This window comes from Mytilus californianus, unplaced genomic scaffold (genome assembly GCF_021869535.1).
Source record: "Mytilus californianus isolate M0D057914Y unplaced genomic scaffold, xbMytCali1.0.p SCAF_42, whole genome shotgun sequence".
NCBI classification, from domain to species: Eukaryota; Metazoa; Mollusca; class Bivalvia; order Mytilida; family Mytilidae; genus Mytilus; species Mytilus californianus.
Window position 1 is genome coordinate 70,531 of NW_026262693.1, and position 26,425 is coordinate 96,955.

General features: G+C 33.4%; 1 protein-coding gene across 1 annotated transcript; it reads left to right on the forward strand.

Annotated features, from left to right (window-relative positions):
• The first annotated feature begins 737 nt into the window (after positions 1 to 737).
• Positions 738 to 25,589, forward strand: LOC127699840 (uncharacterized). The gene is made up of 11 exons (XM_052203217.1): positions 738 to 1,033; positions 11,194 to 11,411; positions 13,764 to 13,825; positions 14,556 to 14,660; positions 15,689 to 15,809; positions 17,423 to 17,578; positions 19,762 to 19,909; positions 20,505 to 20,626; positions 20,878 to 20,939; positions 21,481 to 21,636; positions 22,016 to 25,589. The coding sequence occupies exons 1-11, from the start codon at positions 761 to 763 to the stop codon at positions 22,393 to 22,395; spliced, it is 1,803 nt and encodes a 600-aa protein (XP_052059177.1). The 5' UTR covers positions 738 to 760; the 3' UTR covers positions 22,396 to 25,589.
• Positions 25,590 to 26,425: the final 836 nt, after the last annotated feature.

Below are 26,425 nucleotides of genomic sequence, written 5' to 3' on the forward strand. Positions count from 1 at the left end.
AAGCTGTATGTCATATGTTTTGCGACAATACAGATTTTTATAACTTGTTCATATTGTCACGAACATTTAATTTGTTTAAATGACAATAAAAACATTTGAATTTGATTTGAATTTAGAGTGCAGTTCTTCTACCGATTTACGATTTGTTAAATACTGTAACATTCATTTCTTATTCTTTCGAACACAAATTTTCGACATCTCCAAGACAAACATTAATATATTTACAGTATTTTAAGCCTTCCTGAATGTTTATCAACTATATGTCGGTGCCAAAAATAATTTAAATTTCATTTTAAAATAAAACATTTTTCAAATGTAAATATATATTTTTCCTTAACGAAGCCGTGGATTTGTAACGTTGATTTTAGTAATTTGTACTTCGAGATAGTTCAACTTCATACGGCTATTCAATTTATTAACACTATTAATGGACTGTTAAAGTGCAGAATTGGTATGACCTTCACCGTGTCAAGAGAATATTGTGAGGAACTGAAGGGTTGATAAAAAATCGAAAATTAAATAACAAGCAAAGCGGGTTGTTGAGAAAAACAATATTTTTATACGATTTAGAGTATTCATAACCATCAATTAACCAATGATTCTTTTCTGAACTTATTGTTCATCTTAACACTAAAGTACTACCTACCCATTTATAGTGACCAACTTATTGATATGTGAAAAGTACATCATAACTTTCCATCACGTGACTGTAGACCAAGATCCAGTATAGAAATTGATTCTCCGCAGAACAACGCAAAAAATGTCGTCCAGCAGAACATCTAGACGTAAATCTGACAGAAAAGGCAAATCCAGGTCTGTGAAAGCGAAGAAAAATGCCGAAGTTGTTGATCACGTGATAGAAACATTTGAGGACGGCCGTGATGTTGTTTCGTCCATTCTTGAAGAAACTCAGAAATCCGATGGGAAAATTGACGATGAAATTATAAGCATTGCCAGTGATGCATTGCTTTGTTTAGAAGAAGTGTATTGCGATTCGAATTCAACACAAGCCATGAGTCCAATTGAAAACTGGGTAAGGATTTACGGAATAGTCACGGTATTTTTATCAAGTTTCTGTCCAATCGTAATTGCACGTGTTCCCCTTTTCTAATGTTTTTTTTTTAAAACGGATGGGAATCTATCACATATCGACTTCATTCCTTTGAGATATGAGACAGGGTGCCAGCGCTCCCCTCCCCAGTTCCTCGGTTACACAGCTTATGCTATAGATTGAAGACAAAACTTAATATTGGAAATGTTCAGAGATTTCCGGAGAAGACCCAAAATTTTATATAACGTATATACGGATTAACAAATTTTCAATTCAGAATTTTTGATATTAAAACACTCGTATGCTTGGGCTTTTATCTTTATTAAGATTATATATAGAAAAAAAACTTTCTACTATCATCGTGCATGATAGATCCGATTTGACAATCTTTCTCCCTTTGGATATTTCCAAGCAAGCATTAAATCTGAAGGTATACACGTATTTTCCTTAAAAGAAATTTTGAAATTTTAACTTGCTTGTTAAGTTACGCGAAACTTAGTGTTGAAGTAGATTTCCGCATGTTTCATCTACTCTTTGGCCTTTCATATTGAGCAGTTTGAAAATAAATTACAATTTATATTAGGCATGCATCTTAACATGATTGGGTAAATGATTTATTGAACTTAAGCCAATGCTCCAACTCTTTCGGTTTCTGATTGGACATTTGAAAAATTTGATTGATTGTTGTTTGCTTAACGTCCAGTGACAAATAGTTCATACATATTCAGGACGAAAAACAAAAACAAACTACAATAGGTAGATCTTTCAAATTGGAACGAATGGACTAATGGACAGAAATCTCGACTGCCACATAAAAATTAGGACTACATTTCATGAATATTTATAAAATAATTAATATGCATTAATTTATTTAAAAAATAAGTGAACGAAAACTAAAAAAAAAAAAATCAGCTGAGGTAACAAATAGATGTTTTAAAACTTGTAGTAACACGAAGTTTTTTTTAATTGTAAGGGAGCTACCATTTGATTTTTATGGGGGGGGGGGGGGGGGGGGGGGGGCTAGGTTGAAAAATTGTGTTCTGCATTTTTTTTAGTTGTAATCTCGGTGCTGCCTTTTTATTTTTCACTTTATTCGGTCCTGCCTTTTTTTATTAGTTTATCCTGACTTTTTATACATAAATTGTCATCCTGCCTTTTATTACTCATAACTTCTGTCCTGCCTTTTTTTTCAAATTTCATCCTACCCCCCCCCCCCCCCCCCCCCCGATAAAAATCAAATGGTAGCTCCCTTATTCAAGAACACCTACTCTGTAGGGGGGGGGCTAGGATGAAAAATTGTGTTCTGCATTTTTTTTAGTTGTAATCTCGGTCCTGCCTTTTTATTTTTCACTTTATTCGGTCCTGCCTTTTTTTTATTAGTTTATCCTGACTTTTTATACATAATTTGTCATCCTGCCTTTTATTACTCATAACTTCTGTCCTGCCTTTTTTTCAAATTTCATCCTACTCCCCCCCCCGATAAAAATCAAATGGTAGCTCCCTTATTCAAGAACACCTACTCTGTTGTTGTGAATCATTGAAAAGTTATCTCATTTGGCCCACACATCTCATTTTTTTTAGCTTTATGAATTAATGTTATTATATCAGCACATGTAGCCTAAATATATAAAACTAATGGAATCTGAATCGTGATGATGTATAAAATATTTTTTGCTTTATTTGTTTTCAGGACAAATCAGTCAACTGAAACACACTTGAACGTAAAAGGTGTACCCGACTTTCTCTTTTCACTAAGATAAATGCCCTTTTTAATGATTTTTTTCCTTCAAAAATACTGTTACCGAGGACAGAGATGCAAATATATGCTTTAACCGGGTCAATCTCTGATCTTTCTGTGGACTTTTTTTTCGGCAGAATGTATGCTTATGCATATTAAAAATCCAAAAGTATTTGCACCTACCAAAATCGACTGTTATAAAATTTGTCCTCGATAGGCAATATGCCGATAGAGGGCGCATAATTATTCGAGTTAAATTCAGCGTCGAGTCTATACCTTTCCGTAACACATCTACTACATGTAAGTGTATCATATTTTTAATACTATTTTATTACAAAATATTATATATGCAAACCATAGTGTACAATTTGTTCAAGTTCAGCAGATTAAGAATAAGTGTTGTAAAAATAATATATAGAGAGTCAGGGCTTCTTTAAATCAGAGAGATTTAGAGCTTGACAAACTTTATAGGCACCTGCTTATTGGTCAGCACTCTGACATCTGGATGACTTTTATTTTTGTCGAGCCTGCGACTTTTGTCGCAGAAAGCTCGACATAGGGATAGTGATCCGGCGGCGGCGGCGGCGGCGTCGTTAACTAACTTCTTAAAAGCTTAATAGTTTTAAAAGGTAAAAGACCTGGATGCTTCATACTTTGTATATAGATGCCTTATGATATGAAGTTTCCGTCTGTCATAAGTCCATTGTCCTTGACCTCATTTTTATGGTTCATTGACTACTTGAAAAAAAGTTAAGATTTTTTGTAATATTAAATTCTCTCTCATGAGTAATAGGATACGTATATTTGGTATGTGCGTACCTTGCAAGGTCCTTATGCCTGTCAGACAGTTTTCACTTGACCTCGACCTCAGTGAACAAGGTTAAGCTTTCGTGGTCAAGTCCATATCTCAGATACTTTTAAGAAATAGGTCTACTATATTTGGTGTATGTACTGATTTTAAAGTGTACTTGTCCAACTGGCATCTGTCATCTGACCTTGACCTCATTTTCATGGTTCAGTAGCAAAAGTTAAGTTTTTGTGTTTTTGTCTGTTTTTTTAATACTGTATGCAATAGTTCAACTATACTTGGTGTATGGAAATATTTTACGATGTTCATGTCATTCTGGCAGATTTTATTTGACCTTGACCCCATTTTCACAGTTCATTGCTCAATGTTAAGTTTTTGTGTTTTGGTCTGTTTTTCTAATACTGTATGCAATAGGTCAACTATATTTGGTGTATGGAAATATTTTACGATGTACATGTCAGTCTGGCAGGTTTTATTTGACCTTGACCTCATTTTCATGGTTCATTGCTCAATGTTAAGTTTTTGTGTTTTGGTCTGTTTTTCTTAAACTTTAAGCAATAGGTCAACTACCCCTGTATTTTTGGTGTATAGAATGATTGTAAGGCGTATATGTCTGTCTGGCAGGTATCATCTGACCTTCACCTTATTTTCATTGTTCATTGGTTAATGTTCAGTTTTCCCTGGTTAACTTTGTTTCTTAGATACTATAAGCAATAGGTCAACTATATTTGAAGCATGGAATGATTTTACGGTGTTAATGTCTGTCTGGCAGGTTTCATCTGACCTTGACCTCATTTTCATGGTGCATTGGTCAATATATAATTTTCATGGTTTGGTCTGTTTCTTTTATACTATAAGCAATAGGTCATATATATTCGGTGTATGGAATGATTGTATAAAAGGTGTACATGTATTTCTGGCTTGGTTTATCTGACCTTGACCTCATTTTCTTGGATCATAAATGTTAATGCGATACGTGTAGTAAAACTTTATATTTAGGACTATAAACATAAAATCAATGATCAGTATAGTAGGCGAGACATTTCAGTGTGTGCACTCTTGTGTGTTGTTGGGTTGCTTTCTCATTGACGTATACCCACTTCTCTTTCATTTATATCTTGTATGACGTCTTTTTATCCCCTAATTGAAGAAAGCAGATATTTTTCTCAACTGTCAGGACACGTCGCATTACTTAATGATTATTTTTTCTGATTTCTCCTGTTGTTTCTGCTTGTGTATCAAAGCAATCGGCTAGTTTAAAATCGTTTCCCGTCCGAGAACCAACACTTTGTTACCACACTCATCAGTTTTAAATGGGATGGTTGAAATCGAAAAAATCAGCATGTAGTTTAACCCAATGCATGATCACATGCATAGAATGATGCCAATAACCTAGTTAATGGTTATTTTTGTCTCGCCTCGACGAAGTCGATAAAGCAAGTCTAAGGTGTGCTATTTCCGGCGGCGGTCGGCGGCGTCAACAATGTATTAGTTTGCAATTCTGGTCATTTAATAGGGAATCAGTAGTGGTAGGTCAATGATATTTTGAATACAGTCACTTTTCATTTCCATAGCGATTATTTGGCTCCGCACACTCATTCATGGTCCATCGACTGAAACTTTTACTTAGTTTACATGCATTAGTTTGTGATTAGGACAGTTTATTAGAGGAACTACTAACGATAGATCAATGATGTTTGGTATTCAGGTGTATTACCATCCGCAAATCTCATTGCCATGGAGATTATTTTGACCAGCCCCTCAGTCATGCATGGTCTATTGATTTTGAAACTTTTGCTAAGTTTACATGTATTAGTTTGTGATAGGTCAGTCAATGGGCAACCACTAGTGACAGGTTAAATCTATTTGTTACATTGGCACATATCTTTTCCGTTTAGATTATTTGGCCGTGTCCCCTCAGTCATGGTCTATTGACAGTGAATATTTTAATGATAAACCTTTATCAGCTCTCTTGATGAATCGAAATGTGCTAAATTAGAGAAATTGTTTTCCGTTTATTAAAAATGAAAAGTTATTTGGTAATTAGAGAAAAAGATTCTTACATAGTTACTCGTGGATTATCGGATTTATCTCGATAGTTAAATTATCGAAATACTAACTATCTTGATTAGATAAATCCGATAAATTCGATGGTTTTTAAATCTCAATCGGATAAATCCGATAATCCACTGGTACCAATGTAAGAATCTATATTTATTTGTTCATACTCATTAGAATCTTAATGCAGCTGTACAATAAACAATAAAAGAATTGTGCATGTTATATATATATACTGAACCGCAAAAGAAACGTCGTATTTTTCGAAAACTAAAATTTTCAAATACATTGAAAAAATTTATTTATTTATTTTGGTTAAGGTAAATTACCTTTAAATGAAACTACGATTATGTTTTTATCTCCGTTACGACTGACTGCGTTCATTAATTCGGTCGTCCCGATATTGGTATCGCTGGGTCCGTGGGACACGTTCCGCAGTGAAATTTCCAAACTCCCCGGCAGTTCCAGCTCCGATCCGCATACTACTCTACACTAATGATTGAGTAAAGGAAAATAGTTCCGGAACGGAAACGATCACTGTACGGAGTTTGTCAAATTTCATGATGATGATATTCACGTTGAATCCGTGCCTCATTAAGGGTATTCAAGAGGTGCGAAGTTTTTGTGTCATCATTTTCTGTTTGATGCAGTACTGATGCCACGACTGAACCCACGACAAAGAGCACAGGCAATAGAACGTGTTTAAATCCTAGACATTGGCCTTAAGTCGTTGCAAATGCATTTCATTGCAATGTAAGCACCATCCAACGTCTACGTGAATGCTACAATGCAAAAAAAATACCAGTACAAATGACCGTTCACGTACGGTTGTCCCAGAGTAACAACATTGAGTCAGGATCGCTACATCTTACGACAGCATCTGCAAAACCAGTTCCTCTGCGCAACCCATACTGCTCGTCAGACAATATACATTAACCAGAGACCAATTAATGATGATATAGTCCGGCGTCGATTAAATTGTCGTAACATGAGTTGTCGTCGTCCTGCCAGAGGTCCTATTCGCACACCACGTCATCGCAGTTGTACGACTACAGTTGGCCGCCCATCGTCAGAATTGGCGACATCAGCAGTGGAGGACGGTAATCTTTTCAGACGAAAGTCGTTACTGCATTTCAAATGCAGAAACGGCAGTACACGAATCTAGAGAAAACAGGGCGAAAGATATGCAGATAACTGCATGATGGAAAGAGATGTTTGGGGAGGTCAAACATTATGGTATGGGACGGAAATGGCTTGAACCAGAAATTAGGGCCTGTTGTCATCCAGAATCTTGGACCAGGTAGAGGAAATGGTGTCAATGCAGCCCGGTATATCGATCAAGTTCTACGACCACATGTTGTGCCACATTTTGCACGCCATCAAAACCTCACAGTCACTTTCCAGCAAGACAATTCATGTGCGCATACTGCAAGAGCTACAAGGGACTTTCTGTAGCAGAACAACATTACGATTATGCCTTGGCCCGATCTTAGTTCGGAATTAAACCCCATAGAACATCTGTGGTACGAGAATCAGAGAAAACCGAATGACGTCCATCCAAGACCGACAACTGCTGTGGAGCTACAGGCATCTTTTCTGCAAGTGTGGGCTAGGATTCCTATGAACTGTATCAACCGTCTGATTCATTCCACGTATAGGAGATGCCGGGACGTAATCAACACGACACGCTACTAACTAGTGACCTGTATTAATTTATTATGTGATATGGTGATGAAAAACTTTATCAATGAACAGTGAATGAACTGAAATGATGTGAATTTGTGAAATAACAATGATTTTTGTACGCCCATTCAATAAAAAAAATGGCATTTTCTTGTATCATTTTTGCCTCAAATTACTGCGACGTTTCTTTTGCGGTTCAGTATACTTAATTATACACAAAGTTAGTATAAAGCATTATAATGCATTTATCATAGACAAAAGGTCACAAAACAACTCATTTTTGGTAGTTGCAAATACTTTTGAATCTTAAAGATACATATCCATAGATTACTTTGAAAAAAAAATCCACTTAAGGTTGACGGAGGGTCTAAATTAAAATCCATAGATTTTTTTTTAATAATTTGCCAAAATGTAGTTCATATCATGCTTTTTTCACAAGTATAATAAAAAGTATGGATCACGGGGCTTTTCTTCAAGCTAGGTTGTGCAAAATTGACAGATTTTGTATGGATTTGCATGAAAACCACAATTTTGTGTGATAGAAAACTAAATGATAGATAAAATATGAAAACTTAGCTAGAATGATGTGCTTTCTGAAAATAAAAATAAAAATTAGGGTAACGGGCCTCTTTTTCTTGACACAAAACAAAAAAGGTAAATTCTTTAGATATTCCTTTATAAAAGTTACTGTCTGAGTTATCTCACCTTATAGGGCAAAGTTGAACAAAAATTTAATCAAACAATAAGATTCTGTATTTGTAAAAAACAGGTGTAAATAATAAGATAGAACGCACAATTTTCTTCATTAAGATGAACATTATTACAAATGTATTACATTCCTCTCTCAAAATTTGCACATTTCATTAAAGATCTAGTCCGGTGGTTTTCTGTTATTTAACAATCCAAGATGGCCGAAGACACCCGATGTACCTTAAAGAAATTGATATGTTAAAAGCATCAGTTTGCATTTCTGCCCAAACCAACAGTATTTTCAGAAAAAATATCCTATAAAATGGGTAACGACATTTCCGTTTAGAGAAAGTCGGGAACACCTTTTATATATTCAGAGACATGTATTTATATGTCTCTGATATATTCAAGCGCGTTTGATATAATAACATTCAAAATTCACATTACTAGAATCCAAATCAATAGGTCAATTGAAATATTTTTGTAATGAGTCACCGTAATTGAGTAGGTGTGTTTGAATTAAAAAAATAACTTTATGATGTTATAATCGTCGAATCCAGTAATCGCTTGGTCAGTCAAGATATCATTTAAAACCATCAACCAGTCTAAAAGCAACCTCTCCACAATGTACCCCAATGAAAAAAATATTGGTCCAAAAACCAACCAAATATTTCAAACAACAACGTATCACATCATTCTTAATATAGACTTGTTATTAGAATAGCACAATTGAGTCCATGAAAAACGGAATAAAGTTCTTCTTTCAACATTAAACTTTCAATTGTCGTATTAAAGTTACTCGGAAGTAAAGCCGCTAAATATTAGAGTTACTGTCAAAAATATTCATATCATCATGAAGATGAATTAATTTGAGCTCGCTTTATGAAGCGACGAATATTTCTAATACTAAGTTTTGTTTTGCTTGTACTAGTCTAAGAAGGTCAACAGGTTAAGAACTATGAGTTTGCTTTCAGTTACACTACTGTCAGATGTTAGTGGAGGGTTGAGCGCGAACAAACATTCTATATGTCCCAAGTGAGGAGCCTGTGATTCTGTGGTTTTTGTTGTTTCATGTCTGTTGTATTTGTTTTTTGTAAATTTTATTGCTATAAATCAGGTCGTTAATAGTTTTCTCGTTTGAATTGTTTCACATTTTTCATGTCGGGGTCTTTTATAGCTGACTATACAGTATGGGTTTTCTTCAGTTTTGGTGACCTATAATTGCTTATATCCACATCACTGGAAATCTAGTGAATAGTTGTCTCATTGGCAATAAAACCAAATCAGCGACAAAAGTCGTATAAAGAAGGAGAGTTAATGACAAAAAAGGTAGAGAGGTCATTCATTTTTGTCTCGCCCTTCGAGACATAGGGATTACTATCCGGTGGAGGCGGTGTAACTTGACTATTTGTATAAAGCTTAATATGTCAGAAGGAAGAAGCCATGGATGCTTCATACCTTGTTTGCAGATACCTTATGTTACGAAGTTTCCGTTTGTCATAAAAAAGTATGTCAATTATTGTTCTTGACCTCATTTTCATGGTTCGGCGACTTTAAAAAAAAAATAGTGTTTTTGTCATGTGCATTTCTCACTTATTATGAGTGATAGGATAGCTATATTTGGTATATGGGTTCCATATACCGTCTACATGTCTGTTAGACATATGTGGTGTATATGGAATGATTGTAAGGGGTACATGTCAGTCTGGCAGGTTTCATCTTACCTTGACCTCATTTTCATGGTTCATTGGCCAATGTTAAGTTTTGTGCTTTTGTCCGTTTTTCAAGTACTGTAAGCAATAGGTCAACTATATTTTGTGTATGGAACGAAAAAAGTGAACGATACTGACTTCCTGGAGCTTGTAGTTTTTGTCTTGTCGCAGATTGCGAGACATAGGGAGTATGCATTACCATCAATACATATAATATTTAAAACGACTATTTTGAGGCTAGTGACTTTGAATTTTCAATGTTTAAAAGTTTTTTCTGCTTAAGTCAGTTTGATAGGAACTGTATCTGATAGATCAATATTTTCTATTAAAGTTGCATTACTTTCAGTATATATATCAATTTGAGGACTATTTCGAGGCTCTGTTCCATAGGTCATGGTCCAGCAACTTTGAATCAATAGCAATGTTGCTGTCCACCAGATTGTCTTTTTCTGAATTTTCTGCCGACAGGCGAGACATACCTGTGTCAATAGTTTAATTTAGAGTTTTTTTTGTCATGTGAAATACTCATGAGTAAAATGGTAACCTTATTTCGTATATTGGATGCATGCAACGTCTACATGTCCGTCAGACAGAGTTCATCTGACCCCGACCTCGTTTCATGGATCAGTTGTCAAGGTTAAGTTTTCGTGGTCAAGTCCGTAGCTCAGATACTATAAGCTATAGGCCAACTATGTTTGATTTGTGAATGATTGTGAGGTGTTACTACATGTCCGACTGGCCTTGACCTCATTTTCATGGATCATTGGTCAATGTTTTGTTTTTGTGGTTTTGTCTGTTTCTCAGAAACTATAAGCAATAGGTCAACTGTATTTGGTGTGAGGAATGATGTAAGGTGTACATATCTGTCTGGCAGTTTTTCATCTGTCCTTGACCTTTTTCATGGTTCATAGGATAATGTTAAGTTTTTCCCGTTTGGTCTATTTCTCAGATACTATAAACAATAGGGCTATTATATTTTGTGAATAGAATGATTGTAATGTGTACAATTCTGTCTGGCAGATTTCATCTAACCTTGACCTCAATGTCATGGTTCATTGGTCAAAGTTAAGTTTTCATGGTTTTGTCCGTTTATCTGATACTACAAGCAATATGTCAACTATATTTGGTGTGTGGAATCATTGTCAATTGAACATGTCTGTCTGACATGGTTCATTAGTCAATGTAAAGTTTTCATAGCTATGTCTGTTTCTCAGATCTTATAAGCAATAGGTCATATACGTTCGTTGTATGGAATAATTGCATGGTATTCATGTTGTCTGACAGGGCTAGTCTGCCAATGTCATTTTTATAGTACATTAGTCAATGTTCAATTTTCGTAATTAGATACTATAAGCAATAGGCTAACTATCTGCGGTGTAAGGTATTAAATTCATTAATGATAAGAAAAGCAGGCGAGACATTTTAGCGTGTGCACTCGTGTTTTATTTTACAGGGATCTGAAATGAATGCCATCTCGCTTGTAATCGGTGAAGGTGATGAAGCTGTTCTGTTGAAGAGCAAGATCCAGCAGCTGACCAACTGTCATGAAATTCAAATTTGTAAACAAGAAGAATCGTTGGAGTTGTGTAATAACAAAGGGTTTGTTCTTATCTGGTTGCTGATGGACATGCCTGTTGGACCAGATATCCTTAGTTTGACCACATCTATTAGGTAACTAACTTATTGAGTTGATTATTGATAGTTTTTATTGTCTTATAAACAAATTAAACATGTTTATGACAAAAACCAAATACAAACTACAACATACATACAAACAAATTAATACCCATGACCAGCATCTATACTAGAGACCACCATCCATCGTAAATTATGCATTTAAACATATGCACTGTTATATCAAACTTTTTTAAACGATTTTGTTATCGTTTCAAAATATGATTATCATATGCATGCCTATTAAGTGACAAGTTCCTGTTGGCTATTAGTTGTTGTTAAGAGACACTGTTAGCCCTTGTAATATCAGTAAGCAATGTAGATAAGGCGAAATAGTTCTATTTGAGCAAGGGAACATAGGAAGGGAGAAAGAGGTTAGGATCAATTGAAAGGGTATAAAGAAGGAGAGTTAATGACAAAAAAGGAAGCAAGAAAGGTCATCCATTTCTGTCCCAGCTTTGCGAGACATGGCGATTAATATCTGGCGGCGGTGGCGGTGGTGTAAACTATTTGTATAAAGCTTTATTTTTCAGAAGGTAGAAGACCTGGATGCTTCATACCATGTATATCTATGTCTGTCTGGCAGGGTTCATCTCCTCATTTTCATGGTTCTTTGCTTAATATAAGGTTTTCATGGTTTGGTCTGTTTATTGTATACTATAAGCAATAGGTCAACTATATTTGGTGTATGGAATGATTTTAAGGTGTACATGTATTTCTGGCTTGGTTTATCTGACCTTGACCTCATTTTCTTTGAAAAGTCTAAAATAAAAAATTATCAATGCATGAACTCGATAATATGTATCAACATTTCGTGTGTATTTTTGTCTAGACGCCATCTAATTAACCATCGAGATGACCTTGGAAGACTGCCGACGGTCATATAACCCGATATAAACACATAAATATAAACCAATAGTGACCACGTGCAATTGGATTGTTTTCTTAGTCAGTTTGATTTCATATTGTAGGTTAAAAAGTATGTTTATCATCAACTTTATAACTAGTTGATATGTTCAGTTGGAACTTTTCAACTAGTCACTTTGTTCCGGTGGAACTTTTAAACCAGAGGAAGAACAAAGTAACTAGTTAATAACTTAAGTTCCGGAACTTTTCGGCTAGTTAGTTCTTTCCGCCTGGAACTTTCCAACGTCGTAACAAAAGAGCATTTACACTTTGAGGGTCAAAAAGAAAGGAGGGTTTTACTATAGAACCCTATGGGATTTTTTTAAATTTTCAAATGATTATAAATTGAAAACAGTTAGTGATAGACATGATCTTTAATTGAAAATGTTCTAAATGATAAAGCACATTAATGAAACAAAAGGTGAGTCCTCGGGGGTTATCCCCACCCCCTGCCATTTGAGAAAGTTTTATTATCTTGTAAGTGGTCAAGATCCCGACCCCTAAACCATATATATTCTGATTTGTCATGATAAAGCACATCAAATTAAATACAGGGTTAGTCCCCAGGGGTCACCCCAACCCCTGCCATTTGAGAAAGTTCTAATATCTTGTAAGTGGTCAAGATCCCAACTCCTAAACCATATATATTCTGGTTTGTCATGCGAAGATGGTTTGAATGCTATACAAGGTTAGTCCCCAGGGGTCATCCCGACCCCCTGCTATTTGAGAAAGTTCTAATATCTTGTAAATGGTCGAGATCCCCACCCCTAAATCATATATTCCTGTTCGTCATTTTTCGAAGATTTGAATGATATATAGGGTCAGTCCTCAGGGGTTCCCCCCACCCCCAATGTTCTAATATCTTGTAAATGGTCGAGATCCCCACCCCTAAATCATATATAATCCTATTCGTCATGTCTCAAACATTTGAATGATGTATAGGGTCAGTCCCCAGGGGTTCCCCCCACCCCAATGTTCTAATATCCTGTAAATGGTCGAGATCCCCACCCGTAAACCATATATATTCTGGGTTGTCATGCCAAGATGATTTGAATGGTATACAGGGTAAGACCAAAGGTGTCATCCCCATCCCCTGTTGTTTGAATTTGTTAAAATATCTTGTAAATGGTCAAGATCCCCACCCTTAAACCATATATATTCCTGTTCGTCATTTCACGAAGATTTGAATGATATACACGGTCAGTCCCCAGGCATCACTAATGCATATAACTTGACTGGACTTTGCCCAATGTAAGGCGACCGTGGGCATGACGAATTATGGGAGCTTCGTTTGGGAGACTTCGTAACAGCATCCTTTACAATTATTTCTTGTTTATCTTGTAAAATATAGCATTGATAGAAACAGACATATATATATGTCTCTGATAAAAATAAGATCATTATTGACCTCAAACTATTAATCTCCATTTTCAATGTTTTTAGATATACCAGTAAATGCAACAGAGGCACAGTTATAATAGGTGTAGCAAATGATATTTCCTCAGGTATGGTAAAAATGTATAGTTAAACTAGAATGCAATTTATACAGAAACATATGCTCACACTGCCTCTGTAACCTAACAATTGCAGTTAATTGGTATTGAAAATATAAAAACTCAGCCAAGTGGTCCTGCTTAAATCAGCAAGTGAAAAGAAAAGTTTCCTTTATTAAACAGTCTGAGACTCAGAGGACAAGGGGCTCGTAGTTGTGTTTTCATGTATATATATTCAAATCTGTTTTGGTTTGGTTAACTTGACAATCGAGATTAATTAAATACAATTTTACCCACAACAAGTACTTTATGGAAAATCATGTCCAGTTTTTAAATAAAAATGGAAAGTTTGCAATTGGGAAACACATTTAAAGCTTACAAGCTGTTATTGTTGGCATTTGTTTTTGTATAGACCAATGGAAGAAGGTTCTTTATATTAAAGACTTGAATGCTTTGATAGGCCACTAGTCTAAATGCCACATGTTAAGATAGTCGGTAAGATAAATTCTTTACATAGTGTGCTAGTGACCAGCTAATACGATATATATGGGATTAGTAAATTCCATGTTGTGTTCGAGCTTCGCTCTCACCCTATATGGAATTTACTGACCTCATATATATCTTCTTAGGTCGCTCTCACCCCATATGGAATTTCTGATACCATATACCGGTATATCGTATTAGGTCACTAGGACACTCACTCTGTTACTTATAATATTCAATAAATATGTAACTATTGTAGTTGATTTAAGGCGTCATGGTATAGATGAAATTGTTCTTGAACCTGTGGAAGATGGACTCATTCGACAGAAATACTCCAAATGGACATCCATCACTATTATTCCTGGTTAGTTTCTGCTTTTATTGCTTTTTTCCTATACTTTTTTTCTATATGAAGTAAATGGATATAAAAACGATTTTATAAGCCAGTGTTATTTAGACTGAAGATGAAAACAAATATTGTTTCAATGGTATTAGATATAATGAAATAATGTATACAAAACTTTTGGAGATATTTGAAAGACTGATTAAATAAGACCTTTAGCAGAAACTAAATTTAATAGACAACTTTCGAGTTCGATGCATTTCCGTCAAAAACTCTGGTTTTAGTGAACATCATTCGTGCGTTTAGGGGCATCGTCACTTCCGTTCCAATGTTGAGCAAGTGGTTGGAAAACTATTATGCTATATTGCACGAATTATTCGGCAAATTAAATTCTCATAATTGACAATCCGCACTACTGTCATTAGGGAATTGTGATTAAGTACTTACAAAACAAACATTATTTCTAGTTTATCCTGCACAATGACGATCACTAAGACGCATGATGAACGTTAATAGTGCAGGGATACAGGCGATCCCCTCTATCTGGTAAATGACGTCATAAAGGCGCGCATAATTGACGAGTTTTTTCCGGTGAAGGATGAACTCGAAAGTGGTCTATTCCCTCTATGGTAGTTTTATCAGGTTCCAATCTTATCAAAGCAAAAATCTTTGGTACATATTATTTTTCACAATTGATATGAAGACTAACTGGTTATTTTAAAAGAGTCTCTCTCTTTTTATATATATATATAAACACATATACACGGCTTAAAATCTCTCTGCCCACAAAATTGTACATTTTTAGGATAAGAATACTGTAAATTAAGAAATTAATGCGAGGTTTTTATTGATGCGAATAATGCGACTGAAAGAGTATCGCATTGATGAGAATTCGCATACTTATATCTGATACATATAACTTTATGCACATTTTTCTGAAATCGCAATAATTAATCTCGCATTTTAGTCCTTGCTATAAAATTTGCTTTAATAAATGCATGCAATAATTTCTGAATTTACAGTATATAATTGTAAAGTTCTTTTTTTAGTGGATTTGGATTGTTCTGAGATGGACATTAAAGAAATTCCATCATCTTCTGAAAACCCTGGTACACCAATGTCACCTTCTACAACTATATGTGCAGAACAACCCATAAGAGGTGGATTTAGGTAACATTATATCATTATTTCTTGTTCCATGCTTATAGAAATATACAGTATCTTGGATTCTTACAAATATGTATTACATGATACTGTAAATTCAGAAATTATTGTGTGCATTTATTATTGCGATTTTGTCATTTTAGACTAAAATGCGATTTTAATTTTTGCGATATTCAGAAAAATCCTGTTTGATTCATATAAAAAATTTCAAAATGCGAGTTTTAATTATTGCGATGATAACCCTGTCGCATTTTTCGCAATAATTAAAACATCACAATAATTTCTAAATTTACAATATATATAAGTTGACTTTCAAGTAACTGTCAAGATGAAGAACAGCGAGAAAGTGCAGTTCTTTTTTTAAGCTCACCAGTCCCCCAAGGCCGTTATAGCTTTTGCAATCATTTTGTGTCCGTTGTCGTCTTGTCTTATTTATATCCCTTAACTTTTTAAAAAATCTCCTCTGAAACCACTGGACCTATTTCATCTGAGGTTAAACTGAATGCTCCTTATGGTATCTATAGCATAAAGTGTGTGTAACAACAGTATTCTAGAAGTTATAACTTGTTTAAAAGAAAAGTCAATTAAGTGAAATAAAAATATTTAAAAGTTCCTTCACTTATGAGCTTTTTAAATAACATAAACATGAAAAAACTGGGTGTGAAACGCCACTTTTTATATCCCCCTTTAAAAAAGTGGGGGTATACTGTTTTACCTCTGTCTGTCCATCCATCCGTCAGTCCGTCCGTCCCATGAATATTTTTTCGTTGCATCTTTCTCAGGAACTACATTACAAGGATTTCTAAAATTTGGTTTCAGGGTTTATATAAGTCACCTATACCGTGTGATGTGTTTTCAGATTCATCACTCAACAACTTCCTGTTTACCGAACACTTGTATCATTTTTCACATGATAGCCAAGTTGAAAATTTTCGTCACATTTTTCTCAGGAACTACAATACAAGGATTTCTGAAATTTAGTTTCATGGTTTGTATAAGTCAGCTATACCATGTGATGTGTTTTCAGATTCATCACTCAACAACTTCCTGTTTACCGTCAAGTATTTGGGCGGGAGTATCATCAGTGAGCAGTATACTAGCTTGCAGTTTCACTTATTAAAATTCATTGATATTATTCAGTAGTTATACTTACTCAGTATGGATATTTTGTAAATCTGTGGTCATGTCTCATGTTCCTCTATTTCTATCTGAATTTTACAAACTGGTATCAAGTTTCGTAGTGGAGTCTGATCAGAAACTTTTAAAAAAAATTTGTCATATATCTTTCTTTGATAGCTTTGCCTAAAATCAAGTCTCCAGGTAATAATATTTTAGAAAACTTATATATATATATATAAATATATTCACTTCCAATATGATTGAAATACAGAGCCTATATCAATGCTTCAGAAGGATCTGACCACGCTCTGCTCTTCTTTCTGCTTGATAATTTTGTCAACTAATGAAATTCCTGCCGCTAAACTGTTGAAAGGATGAATCCCAAGGATCCCCAAAAAGATTTTCCAAAAGAAAGTATAATAGAGCATTGCTAGATCCTAATGTAAGTGAAATGTTGACACAGCTAACATGTGTATTCTAATAAGATAACTTTACTTCAGTATTTCTGTGGACAACAAGTCTGGTCAACTTAGTCTTGCCCAGCTTGGTGGATTAAATATTATGAAATGTATGACTTCACAGATGAATGGACAACAGACCGAAAAACTTAAACAACAGTCTGCTAATGATCATACAACTAAAGAAAAAGTTCGAAGGTATATGTCCTTGTTTAGCAATGTTGTAGAGTACATTAAAATTTACTGTTAAATGCATGTTTTGTTTTCAATTTCCTTAAATATTTATGAAGGTCCACAATTATTTAAAGATCTCTACAATTCTTTTTAGGGATATCCAGAAATCGAAGTATAGAGGTCCTGAAATATAGAATTATGGAACTCCAATGTTTCAATGGGAGATAATCAAAACATTTTCTACCTTTATTTATGTAAAATAGAAATTAAAGGTCTCTGAAATTTTCAGGATATCCTGAAATCGAATTATGCAGGTCTTAGAATATTTCAGGAGGTCCTTAATGGTTTATGGACATTCTGAATTTGAATTTTGGAGGCCCTGAAATATTTCAGGAGCTCCTTAAATACAATATTTTTTTTTTAGATTTGCACCTCATTTCATGCATTGATGAAAGCAAGCATATATGATGTAATAGTTGGACATACATTTAAATACGGTTCATTTATATGTTTTGGAGTTTAGTATAAAGTCCATTTTCACTGAACTAGTACACATTTTTATTTAAGGGCCAACTGAAGCCTGCCTCCGGGTGCAGGATTTTCTCGCTGAGTTGAAGACCCATTGGTGGCCTTCGGGCGTTTTCTGCTCTTTGGTCGGGTTGTTGTCTCTTTGATATATTCCCAATTTCCATTCTCAATTTTATGTACACAATTATAGTGTATTTACTGTGACTTGACAGCAGCAACAACTGTTTATACTGTGGCTTGACAGCAGCAACATCTGTCTATACTGTGACTTGACAGCAGCAACAACTGTCTATACTGTGACTTGACAGCAGCAACATCTGTCTATACTGTGACTTGACAGCAGCAACATCTGTCTACACTGTGACTTGACAGCAGCAACAACTGTTTATATTTTGACTGACAGCAGCAACAACTGTCTATACTGTGACTTGACAGCAGCAACAACTGTCTATACTGTGACTTGACAGCAGCAACAACTGTTTATATTTTGACTGACAGCAGCAACAACTGTCTATACTGTTACACTGTGACTTGACAGCAGCAACAACTGTTTATATTTTGACTGACAGCAGCAACAACTGTCTATACTGTGACTTGACAGCAGCAACATCTGTCTACACTGTGACTTGACAGCAGCAACAACTGTTTATATTTTGACTGACAGCAGCAACAACTGTCTATACTGTGACTTGACAGCAGCAACAACTGTCTATACTGTGACTTGACAGCAGCAACAACTGTTTATATTTTGACTGACAGCAGCAACAACTGTCTATACTGTTACACTGTGACTTGACAGCAGCAACAACTGTTTATATTTTGACTGACAGCAGCAACAACTGTCTATACTGTGACTTGACAGCAGCAACAACTGTCTATACTGTGACTTGACAGCAGCAACAACTGTCTATACTGTGACTTGACAGCAGCAACAACTGTTTCTATTCTATTACATTAGTCAAGTAAAAATCTGACCAAATTACAGTCTGAGTTTGTCTCATCAAACTGAACTGCCAAAAATATCTCCAAACTGCTCTTTATACTAGCAGAGCCTTAGCCAAGTCATCAATTTTAGCAGTCCAATTGCATACAGCATACCTAGTCTTATTACGGTATATCCGCTGTTTTTACCTTCCTGATTGCTAAATTTTATTTACTAAACAATTGTAAAGAGACATATGAATGGCATATATGGTAGTCATTTTTTATTTGTAATAAAAGAGGGTCCGGATGGAGTATCTTTCTTCTGTATTCTTGAATTATTAGGCCATTTTGCTCTATTCCTTTATTTTTTTTTCCACTTTTCTCTATTACATTATTCTTCATCACTCTATTTCTATTTTTAGTACACACTTATTCTCTATTTCTATATTTTTTGGTCCAATTTTCTTTATTCTGAAACCCCATCCAGACCCTAATAAAAGTGTAAAATGCTAGCTTTAAAAATTAATATATATAATATTTCTGAAAATATCTTCTATATTTATAAAATAAGGAACTCTCATTGATTAATTGAGCGAAATAATACTGTAAGCTAAAATATGTTTTCAGTAAGTTTTAATGGGAGATAATACAAGAATGTTTTACCTTTTTTATATATATAAAGCAGAAATTGGATGTCTCTAATTGAAATTGAATTAAACTTACTTTTCTCTTTTTCAATAATCATTCCTTTTTAGAGAACGAATCAAGGACAGTTGTGATCAGTTACGTGTTCTGCTACCATACATAAGGGGTCGTAAGACTGATATGGCATCTATTTTGGAAATGTGTGTAGACTTCATTAAACTGGTCAATGCAGCTCTTCCTCAAGACTTTCAAAACCAAGTATGTATGAAAATTTGGAAAATGTTTTAATTTTGTTTTGGATAAAATCAATTCCAGGTCCAATTTTAGAAATCTTTAACAATGAGGATTATATATAGTTAACAATATAGCAAATTGGAGGATTTGCAAAATAAGTATGGGCTGATGATGTTTTACTGTCAATAGAAAGTAACTGCTTATTTGGTTAGGTCAGATATTTTACAATAGTTCTTCCTTTCAGCCATAAAAAGAATTTTAAAGATGCAGAGATTGTCGCATTCTCAATAAATCTCATTCAAATGAAATATACATAAGTATTGACCTGCCTGGGTATTTAAATGTAATTTGCCCTCATTTGATTATTTAAATAAAAAATTCTGCTAAGATAAGAATTTTTAACAAATTAAGTTGCATGTATATCCCTTTCAATACATATATACTTGAAAAGTGAGCTCTCAACAACTGGGTACTGCTTTAAATAATATGTTTGTTGAGAACTAATGTAATATATTATTTATATGTATGGATATTCTGTTTTTTGTTTAGTCAGGTAGGCTTTCTTACAGTATCCACAGTGCTTTGATTGTAATAATTTTTTCTGTGTGATTTTTTGAAGATTACTGATATACTGGCCAGGGATTCCACTATACCAGAATCTCCTACACCAAGCAAAAAGAAGAAATCCAAGAAAGAAGAGGCTGACTCAAATGCTGTTTCATCAACTGTTGATACAGATATGTAAGTCGAAAGAATATATTTTATTACATTGCAAACATATTTCTTCTTTTAAGAAAGTGCATTTACATTTGATATGAAATATTTACCTGTACATGATAATTTTTGGTCAAGGTAATATAAAATTAACAGTCTATATTTATTTACATACATTACTCTAATTATAATTCCAGCCATGCTAAAAGTTTTCAAGAAGTTTAATTTCTAGATTATTTCAGTCTTTACTGTCATTCAGATACTTTTTTTTTTTACAGAAATAATAATGAAATGAAGGCTGTTGGCTATGGACAGCAGTATCCCAGTGAAGGAATAAAAGGTGAAGACTTTGTTTTATTTGCATTTGTCCCATTTATTTACTATATTTGTTTGTTTGAAAACTCTTCAGTCTTTGATGCCCATTTATACATCTGAATTCTAATTAAGTAGTTTAATGTCTGTAGACCATGAAATCGATGTCCCACAAATAAAAGTACTTTCACAGTACCTTTCTTTAATAGTACAGTTTAATCAACAACTCTTGGAAATGTAATTACAGTGATTATTGTGGATTCATTATTATTTGTTGAATACCACTTTTTCGTGGATTTTGTAGGTAATGGAAAACAATTAGTTTAAATGTTCCAACGAAGCCTATATTTTCTATAAGCTTGAATGCAGACATTGGCAAAACCAAGAAATCGAAATATCTACGAAAATTGGTACCCACGAAAATATATGTATTTACAGTATCAGAACAGTAGGTGACAACTAATTGTAATATATTCCCGACCAGGCATTTTAAGAGAATATTCCAACAAAACGCAGGAAACACATTAAAATCACAAGCATTGAGTAAATGATACTTTTAATTATTTTAGATAATGATCCCTTTATGAGTTCAAAGTCAACCAAACGTTTCCTTGTTCAGGCTGACAAGTTTTTGTCATCGCCTCCATCAACAAGCTGTATATCTAATGCTTTGACACTCGGTCAATATGAACCACCCATGTCAAGGCCTGGATCAGCTGTCATGGGTATGTACATGTATTTAGTTTGTAAAAAGACAATGCAACTGAATTTTAGATAAAGAAGGGATTGCATCTTAATACATTTACAAATAACTTCATTATAGTTGAATGCTTGAACAATGTTCAAAAGTTTTGTTTTTGTTAGCAGAAATCAATTGAGAAATTAGTTATAACAATTTAAGGTTGCATGGAAATAAACTGAAGAATAAAGATACTGTGGTGATGACCAATTTGCAGCTTTATAACCCTTTGTTGAATGTCTGAACTGAATTTCAGATGCTACTGTTGCTATTTTTAAAATGCTGTTGAAGTTAACTAGATTTTTGTACTTATAAGTAGCAGCCTGGCTACTCAATTTGATATTCTTTACATTTTTTCCTTCCAGATCAGCAGCAGTCACCATACTCTTTTAGCACAGGACCTCATGCATTTTATAATGAATATGATATACAGAATTTTCATAGGACATACAACTCACATGAAGCATATCCAAATGCTTTCTTTGGCTCACCACTGGCATCAAAACAAACTGGAATTGATCGTGATGCATTCAGTATGTGCATGGAACCTCAACCATATTACCAGTTTTATGGATCCAATGCCATTTGTCCATACAACATGCCCCAGATGCCAGATCATGTCAATCCGAATGCTGTATTACCTGTTAGCCATAACAAGTCTACTCATAGCATTACTTACGATGAATCTAATGTGTTATCCCAGCATACTCCTTTGTCTTCAGAGGATGTTAAACCTCAAGAGTGACCAGAATTCTTACAAGGATTGTATACTATAGGAAAAAGGAAAGACCTCAGAAAAGTCATTAAAGAATATGGAAAAAGGGTAAGGAGATTGATCACTTTCCTGGTTTTATGAAAGCAATGTAAGTTTTGAATATGAGTATCACACAGTTTTAATATTGGCTTGGTTATAGTAATATTATTTAAAGATTTGCCATTATCAATTCACTGCTGTGTAAAATTATTGTATCTTGGGTTGGGATTTCAGTGACTGTCCATGTTTATTTTTTAATATAAATTTTAGTGTTCATAATGTTTATTCATGTACAGATAAACTTGTGCATTTATACTTCCTATTTTTGTTGTGATTTCTATTAATATTTTATGTTTATAAATTGTTATGTTAAAGGGATTGTTATAATGTTTACTCTTTTTAGCTCCTTGATTATCTTAACAAAAGAATGAAATTGAAAATTATTATAATTAGTGTAAGATGATGAAATTATTGTTTAGAGAATGATACTTATTATGTTTAGAATTTGAGAATAGATTAATGTCTCCAGATGAAATATTTTAATGATATAATTGTTTGATCACAAATGTAATTGTTTGATCACAAATGTAATTGTTTGATCACTAATGTAATTGTTTGATCACAAATGTAATTGTTTGATCACTAATGTAAATGTTTGATCACAAATGTAATTGTTTGATCACAAATGTAATTGTTTGATCACTAATGTTATTGTTTGATCACAAATGTAATTGTTTGATCACTAATGTTATTGTGTTATTGACTATTAATTGTGTGTGAAAAAATGTTTGATTACTTATATTTGTTTTCTGTGTTATTTGAATTTAAATGATCGACTGGTGTGGCTGTGAGTGTCGACTTTGAGTTATAAGTTCTGGATTAAGTAGGTGCTTTGGAAACTTTGCAGAGAAATATAGACTCGACCACTGTATCAAGTGTGATACCATATTTCTCCACTAAAGACATTTAAATATTCAAAAATGAAATATAATGCTTGGGGAGCATTAAAAAAATCGAATTTTGAACTATCTAGAATTATTGTATTGCACATGAATATGGTGGTGTTTCTTTAAATTCTCAAAAAAATTATGATGGTACATTTATGTGTTCTTTCAGAAAAGATGTTGTCAAATATGGACACCTTTTTGATAATGTCACAATATCAAATTTAGAGGAAGGTGTTATAATTTGACATTAGAAATGTGTATCATACATACTGATGTAGGATTTATAATTATTGTGAGTTGTGTATATTCTGGTCTTATTTAGGAATTTTATATTCCTATGTCCTGTTTTACAATTCTAAGTACCAATAACATTTTATGATTTTCAGAGTTATGAAGCTAAAAGTTAAGCTTAAATAGGATAAAATATTTTTAATTACTTTACTATTAAGGCTCGAAAGAAAGGAATTACTGCCCTATCTTTAAGTATGCTTGATTTAAAAAATATTGCATTTACTAAAAAAAATTCTCTATCTTATTCCATCTTGAAAGTAAGTTTATTTCAGCAAAGATGAATTTTGCCTGAAATAATAGTATTTAGATAGAGTTATCTCTCTTGATTCATGAAAATACATATCATGTTTTAATAATTGTTCGAATAGTGATGTCTTCCACTTGCATTGTGATATATTTACCTTATTTTTCAAAACTCTGTCAGGAACAGAGCGGTATCTGTTGAATTTTGTTTACATGTTCAATGTTTCTATGACAATTTTTTATAGCAGCTTATGGCTCATGTATTTTACAGTTTTGGTACAATGTCATGCTTAAATAAATAGATGAAATTTAACTAGATTTGAATTAATTTATTTAATTTTGTTCATTAATAAGGTTATACAATTGCCCATATTTAAAAATTAGTTTGTTAGAATTAAGATAAAAAAAGTTGAAAGTTAGATCAGCTTTTTCTACAAATTCAATTTTTTAAATGGAAGTTAATTGGATGGCTGTTATGAATCAGTATATGGGAGGCCATTTGGACAAGCTAAGTCATTTTATTTTGTTATGGTTTAAGCTAGGTTATTTTTACATATTGTTGATACTGGTAAAACCAGCTGTAATGTTCCCTTTTTTTTATCCAGCTTATAAAAAAATTCTTGGATTTTTTTGTTTTTATTGGATAAGGTTAAATAAATTTTAGGTATACTTCTAATAACCTAAATTGCTGAAATGTAAAATAAAAGCATTTCCATGAACTTACACACATTAAAAAAATCTACATTATAGGCAGAAAAAGGTATGTGTCTGGATTTTCATATGAAATGTATGAAAAGGAAAAAAAAAAACTTTTTGAAATTGATTAAAATATCAAAAACATATAATTCCTAATTCATCACCTCTTTTTTTGCTAAGATTTGCTCCCTTTTATCAAATTTGTAATTTTCAAATAAAAATACTATTGCAGCAATGCTTTCTCTCCTAAATCCACAAAACAAATGAATATATTTACACGTTGTTTCCTTGGCATATTTAAGGCAATGGCATCAAATCAGTTATTTGTAAATTCAGATAAAAAATGAGACATAGAAATAATGCTAGCCTGTTTCTATTTTTAGAAGAAATATGGTAAGAAAAATAAATGGTTTTAGTGGTTGCCTAATGTTTTGATTTTAGTCTAATATACTAGTTGTTTTTCACAAAATTGTGCCATTTTCTTCTGAAAAAAGGAGTAGTTTTAAAATATATGTTTTTCCAAAATCACACTAAAAGTTGACAAAAGCGAGGGAAAAAAAACTGGTTACAGTACACAAGAAAGCCTGATAAAAAAAATGAATTTTTAAAGAAAATGTTACATATCATTATGTTTGGTATTTACTTGTTAGTTTTATAGAATTACAGGAACAGTTGTGTCTACTGTTATCAAATTTCAACTTCTTTTAATAGTTTAATTTTGCTTGATGTACTTTTATGTATCAGGATAAAGTATAGAAATTAGAATTTCAGATATTACTGAAGAGTTCATCGAATTCCTGGAGTAAATTGAAGTAAATCAAATAAAGTGATACCATTAGATTTAATCCAGTATTGATGTACTAAGTTACTCTTTAAGGTTTGTATGTGAAGTTAGACAACAACACATTCTGGGTAGGACTTGTAATCTGTCTAGCTCAAAATGTATGTAAACATTTTTAACACATCACAGTTAGTGAATTCGGTATCAATAAAGCATTGAATGATGTTTGTATTTGTTTTAGTTATCAAACTTAACAAGAATTGATTTAGGGAGTGATAAAAAAAAATATATTTAAATAGTATTGTATCTTTTACAGTCAGTTATCTTAAATTTGTATGACCCCTCCTTGAAAACTATAAATCTTGCATACTAATTTGACATATCTGAGAGATACATGTATTATAGTACACTATATGTCTCTACTTATATACATGATGGTGTCAGCATGCTATGTTTATATATCCTTGTTCCTTTGTAGAAGAAAATCAAATAATAATTTGATGAACATTACATTTTTAGCATCACTCGGCCTGAAAGACCATATGTGAGCTATTGTCATCACTTTCTGTCTGTCATGCAACCTTTAATTTGCCTGTACCAAAGTCAGGAATATGACAGTTGTTTTCCATCCGTTTGATGTGTTTGAGCTTTTGATTTTGTCATTTGAAAAGGGACTTTCCGTTTTGAATTTTCCTTGGAGTTCGGTATTTTTGTTATTTTAGTTTTGGCCATTAGTGGATGGGTTGTACCTGTGTTCAGCATGTTTTTCATTCATCAAAAAGAAAAGAATGTCAACATTGAAAAGTGAAGCTAGGGAGACACCAGGAATAACCATTTACATGATTGATCCGGCCCACAAAAAATCATTCTTAAACAGGTAAAACGACGATAACATATATTTTTAATCTATAAGATCGATTCAACCAGTTTAGCAAGTTTTCTGGCTGTGAGATCCTCATATTTCTCTTGTCGATCCAATTTATTAGTATAAGTATGTTTTTTTTTAACAAAAAAAAACCTTTTCAAACTTGCAGAAAAAAGGGGGGGGGGACAAAATTCTCAA